At 35.7% G+C, this 6,200-nt stretch overlaps 1 protein-coding gene across 7 annotated transcripts; it reads left to right on the forward strand.

The window, feature by feature from the left end:
- The first annotated feature begins 981 nt into the window (after positions 1-981).
- Positions 982-5,377, forward strand: LOC112521607 (protein EMBRYO DEFECTIVE 1674). Of its 7 annotated transcripts, none has more exons than XM_025130566.1 (7): positions 982-1,278; positions 1,365-1,441; positions 1,775-1,991; positions 2,399-3,167; positions 3,642-3,738; positions 3,849-3,916; positions 5,171-5,377. In XM_025130566.1, the coding sequence occupies exons 1-4, from the start codon at positions 1,222-1,224 to the stop codon at positions 3,026-3,028; spliced, it is 981 nt and encodes a 326-aa protein (XP_024986334.1). In that variant the 5' UTR covers positions 982-1,221; the 3' UTR covers positions 3,029-3,167; positions 3,642-3,738; positions 3,849-3,916; positions 5,171-5,377. The 7 variants fall into 7 exon arrangements, with proteins under 7 accessions (XP_024986334.1, XP_024986333.1, XP_024986335.1 ...); XM_025130565.1 differs by having other exon boundaries at positions 3,852-3,916; XM_025130571.1 differs by having other exon boundaries at positions 1,017-1,278; positions 3,050-3,167; positions 3,852-3,916.
- Positions 5,378-6,200: the final 823 nt, after the last annotated feature.

Here is a 6,200-nt window from a genome sequence, read left to right on the forward strand (position 1 = left end):
AAAATTCACCAACCTTTGGTCAAATGCCACAATTTCAGTCTTTTTCTGCCAAATGCACCATTTTTTCAAAATCCACCAAAACATCATTTTCAACAAAAGCCATCAAATTATGAAAATGCACATAATAACACGGAATATGAAAATAATGATTATCCAAGAGCTCAAACTCCAAATATAATTAATCTTGCAAACTCTAGAAATGGAAGAATCATGGACTACGTTAATCTTGATTTTGAGCAATTGAACTCAGGGATAGTTAGACCTCCTATGAATGCCCTCCATTTTGAGCTTAAACCAATCATGTTTCATATGTTGCAAACAAATGGACAATTTGCAGGATTACCATCGGAAGATCCTTACTCACATCTAAAATCTTTCATGGAAATTACTGATGTCTTCTTGATCCCGGGAGTATCTAACGATGCTCTAAGACTTATTTGAGCGTCTTAACAAATTCTATGATGCTTTTAAAATAAAGTGTCGTATTACTTATTTTATACGACACGACTTGACAAATATGGACACATGTGTCATATAAATAGATGAGTATACGGGACATTTATCAAAATGTTTCTATAAAATAACTAATACACCATTTCATTTAAGAATCATTCTAAAACACTTGTTGAAACGTTCAAAAACATCTTATAAACCTATTGTAACCTTTTTAGATATGAGCTTTATAGTATGCTCTGTAAACTTAAGTTTTATGAATTATTTCATTCGTCAAGTTTATATGACTACTAACCCGCTAACCCAATCCAACCCGCCTTAACCCGCAAGGATTGGATTATACTTTTAAATGGGTTGGATTTGGTTGAAATTTTTCCAAACCACCATAATTAAGTTGGGTGTACACCGTCCAACCCAACCCAGCCCAACCCAACCCAACCCAACCAAATCGTACCCAACCGTGCCCTTGCCAAAAAGAGCCCCTTAATAAAAGAAAAAGAAACGGCCTATTAGTTGCGGTGGTGAGTCTTGAAACCCTATTTGCTCCCTGTTCATCCCTTCCAGCTTTCTGCACGGTACTGTGTTTTTTTTGGTGTAATGTTATGAGCAGTTTTGCATACAAGTCTCGAATCCGTAATCAACATGCTTACATGAGGCCGCTTGGAGTAGGTTTGTTTCTTCATTCTGTGGGGCTAGAATTCCATTATCGTTGTAACTCTCCTCTCCAGCCAAGCAGTAAACTTCACATTTGGTGAATCTGTTGACCTCATGCCGAAGCTTTCAACTGCATCCAAAACCCCCATTTCTTCATCAAACCGTAAATCAGTAGGTTTATTCATCAAGTTTTTTCAAATTCCATCCGGTATGATTGCAAATCTCTCTTCTTTAACTAACTCCGACCATCTTTGCAGGTTTTTTTGCGTGAATGGTGGCTGATAGAGGTCGAAAGGGACTCCAAATTGGGCATTGGAGGCTTTGTTAACAGAGAGTAATGATTTGTTTGATACTCAATTCGTATAAATTTCAGTTAGATCATCGTTACTCATATCGGATGGTCAAGATAGATAACCCTAACTCAATCTTATTAGGGTTTATACTTCCAGATAAACTTGGATCGTGTATTATGTTTTATACTGCGATTCTCGATGTTGATCCGATGAAATTACCTTTGATAAAGGCTTGTTTTCCATCATGGATGAACTGATATGCACTTAATACGTTTTCTTTTTGTTGAAAAACGTTCTTTTCTGCTCTTGATTATGAAGATTAATGGTTAATGCCATATGTCTCGTGTGCTATATTGAACTTCCTAATACCACAGGACGCTAGGTTCACGAGGAATGCGACTTTTGGGCTCTGCATCAGTTGGCAAGAGGTACAACCTCAACGCACCTGAAAATGGAATTCAAGTTTTTGCCTCTGCAGCAATTGCCAAGAGGCTTGATAACAACACTCTTGAAGCAGTAGATGGCATCACAATCACGATTAGTGGTTGCATAAATAGGTCACGCACGCTGTCTTACGGCTTCTCAGCTGAGGTATGATCAACCCTTCCTTGTTTAATAAAAAGCATTGCAGCAGTCCATCTTAATGGGGTAGCCATGGCAATAAAACTTGTGGTACAAAACTCTTTGGCTATGTTTGGCAAACTAGCTGATAAACTAGTTGTTAGCTGAAAAACTAGTTGTAGTCTGATAAGCTAACCGATGAACTAGTTAAGTTTGGTAAAAATTAGCTGATAAAGCTTGATAAAATGACCTAATAAGACATGTTGAAAAATTAGTTGGAAGAAAAAGAAGTGGAAAAAGCCCATGGAGCTTATTGAAACGCTAGTTGAAGTAGCTTATGGCTAACCAAACAGGGATTTTTCAATAAGCTTAAAAACTAAGTTAGTTTATGGCTGCCAAACATGGCATTTGTAATTGTCGTTGGGTCTTTTGAACAGGTTTGTGATCGTTTCCTTTCTGGATTTCCTTGTAACTGGGAAGAGTATGCTGCTAAATCTTACCGTGACAAATGTGCCAATACAACTAAACGATCCTTGCCCATGTCATTTGATGATCTTCCCGTCACTCGGGTACGGGATATACTGTTGTCTACTAATGGAGAATCTGAATCTTGTGCTTTTACGAGCATTATTTTGAGAGATATCTTGAAACAATGTAGTGGACACTCTCTTAATCAAAATGGTTCTTCAGTTGATTCTGTTATAGAAACTGAATTTGATCATAAGCAACATGATGGTCTTTCTTTGTTGAATCCAACTCAGAAGATAATCAAAGATGCTCATAAGATTCATAAGTTTCCGGTTGATTTACATGATAGAGACATGAAAAGTTCTAAAGAAATTGAAGATGACTACAAGCAAGGGAACGATGGTTCTATATCGAATGCAAACAAGATATCCAAAGAATCTCAAGCAAACACTCATACTCAGGCAGCTGTCTATATCTCATCTCAACCAGCTGCTAATTTAGCAGCATCCTCTCAAAAGCTAACAAGGACGAGTAAAAATTCACCAAGAAGATCTACAGAAATAAAAGCGAGACAATCAAAGCGATTGAAACGGGATTAATCAAAGAGCTTGTGCTAACAGGTCACGTTCTTCATAGTCCATACCAGATTCTGTTTCAAAGACTCGAACTCTTCCTCGCTTAATTTTGGTACTGGTGCTCTCAACTCTCGCTCTATTCGTCTCTATGATATCCATCCTGGTATGCTTCACTTTCCTCAACTTATTTGTGTTTATCTTACACCTTAAATGAACCCATTGCCCATGGTTCTGTTTGAGTTTCTTAGGTTCAAAATAAAAAATCAACCCAACTCAATTTCCCCAAGATTTTCTTCAAAAATCTTGCAAAATTCTTATTATCAATTATGGAGATCCCAAATCCTGCTTAAAATCTTCAAGCAAATCCCAAAGAAGGGCATTGTGATTGCAATGTCAATATCTAAGACTCAAACTTCTTCAGAGTTCTTGGGGACCTTCGTCCTCATTCTTTGAGATAATCAAGTTGTAACACGAAATCGCAAAGCACTTTTCATTTTTTTTTAAGAACCTTAATTTTTTCTCTGTTGAGTTAGTTTATTTGTTTTCAATCTGTTTTAGTAATTGTTCTGTCATTTAAATTTAATTTCTTCCGTTTGTACTTTTCTTTATGAATAAATTACGGGTTTTTCTCTTTCAGGTATCAAATAAATTTCAGTTATGCATGATTGATTATAAGCTTGTTCATTTGTAGATTAACTGTAATCTTACTCAAATTCAAGTTCTTTGATTTTGAGGTTTGCCCCTATTTTGTTGGTTCAAGTTGAACAACCTCCTAATGGTTGTTCTATTAACCCAGTCTTAGTGGTCGTTTTAATGATGCATACTTTTATGCTTTCTTTTTCAGCAGGTTATAAAGGTTTCTGATATAGTTAAAATTGGATGTACTCACACTCGAGATACATTTCGTGAAAGGTAACTACTCTTTATTGATTTTCTAATCGTAAACTGTATCATTGATTCTTAGTAACCTTCAAGTGGTTACAAGGTACCGGTAGCCTTTGGCTTCCCAGGTGGTCGAGGTCAGGGGTTCAAACCTCACCAAAAGTGAGGAGGGTGTGTGAGTTTATTGTTGCATTTGCTGTATATATATATATATATATATATATATATATATATAGACTTGGGATCATGTGAGACCAATGGTTTTTCGTGAGACCCGTAAGACCAATTCTCAACCCTTAGATTAGATTTACAATCGTCAGATCTGAACATTTATAAACGCCACGAGACTTCTCACTAATTACGAAATTGCCACCTTGCAACTTTGCAACCATTAGATCATTAATTCATAAATTTGATCAATGAACATAAATTGGTTTTACGGGTCTCACAAAAAACCCTTGGTCTCACGTGAACCCAACCCTATATATATATATATATATATATATATATATAATGTAAAAGAGTGGTATAATAAGGCTAGGATAATAAGCTTGTAATGCTGAAAATTTCTGATTAATGTGATGAATTGTGCTTGATGTCCTGTGGTATAAACACTGGGAAATGTTACCTTTTCAAGTAAATGATGTTTGGATCATTAAACCCAAATTTTGAAGCATTTTTGTTCAAAAAATGTGTGGTTAGTATGTTGGTCATACATGAACTTGTGTAAGGCCATGAGTGTTGGAACCAAGGTTACTAAACCAAGAAATTCAATTATATATGTGTATATATCAATTGAAAGGGTTGGGTTCTTGTAAGAAGTAGAGTTAAGGTGAGAAGCGTAAGAAGAGATATCCACCCTTGTATGCACATTAGGATGAGATGCACCAGATCAATCCCCGTATCAAGCGCAATTCATGAGTGTGTTTGAGATTAAAAGTGATCAACTATATTAAATAAATAGAGGCATTCTTAAATAGATATAGATATAGAGAAACTAGAAACTTATCGATTCTTAAATAGATAGAGGCCTGCAATGCACCGTCCTTGAAAGAATCTTGCCCCCACTCGTGGGGTAACATCAAGGGTCCGTTTGAAGGATTCTACTATCCATCCAAGTTTTCGACTTAGATGTATTTGTGGTGGTTGAGATTGAATCCCAACAATAAGGACGTTGGGATTTGAAATTCAATATTGTAGTGAATTAAAAAGTAGAGCTCATTTACACCTAACATCAAATTCAATTCTTATAAACATTCTCTAAGGGCCCTTTTTTGTTTGCAGGATTCTGGTAAGATTTGGAACTGAATTCCATTCCAATTCCATGTTTGGTTTAAAGAGAAGTCCAGAATCGAAATCCCTTGATTTCAACACATCAGATTTAGAAATCCCATAAAGATAGTTGGCATTTTACAGGATTTCATTGGACGTGCAACAGTTATTTTACTAAAAAGTTGGCACATTAATCTTCTTTTCATGTTTTGCTTCTCTCTTGCTAGTGTCAAAGAATAGACTTTTACACTATTTCAAGTTCCTTCCATGATTTGGGTTACAAGTAATTTGGGTAGAGTTGCTTTGATTTACAAGAAGTGGTTCATTAGACATGGTACCGCGAATGGGTAACTTCAAATCTTACATCAAAATGCCAGATTCTAGGTATGTTCTTTTTTATCATCTTTAATTGATGTAAAATTTGGTGTAAATAACCACAAGGGTGGTGCCTGATTGGTCTGAGCATGACTCCAAAGGTCAAAAATACCACGGGGTCCCAGGTTCAAATCCAAGGAGGAATAAAAATCCTCTTGTGGCCACGGAGGATCAAATGCCGTGACTCCGGGCTATCTGCAAAGCAGTTGGTCGTCCTGGGATTAGTCGGCTCGCATAGCGGGTTGAATATCCAGGTTAATCAAATTTATTTTTGGTGTAAATGAGCATAGTTACACCAAGTCTGGTGTTCTCGTTAATGTCAAAATTTAGTATTTGGTGTAAGATTTGATGTCTTTGTTGACGATGTTCTTAGTGGATGGTGGTCATATATATAGTTGGTGATTGAAAATTACATCCTAATTTGTTTGATCTTTTATCTCTTGATTGGTAAATGAATATGCAAGATTTACAAGATTCTTTTATCTATTCTACCCTATAAATTAGATTTATCAAAAGTCTTAAAAACAATTTTTAATGCACAAAGTACTATATATTTATGCACATAGTCTTAAAAACAACTCATAATGCATTAAGTACTACTACTTTATTTATTCAGTTTTAAAATCTTTTAATCTACAATTAAAATAACATATAGTGCAAGTTACCA

This window comes from Cynara cardunculus, assembly GCF_001531365.2.
Source record: "Cynara cardunculus var. scolymus isolate 2C chromosome LG 11, CcrdV1, whole genome shotgun sequence".
NCBI lineage: Eukaryota > Viridiplantae > Streptophyta > Magnoliopsida > Asterales > Asteraceae > Cynara > Cynara cardunculus.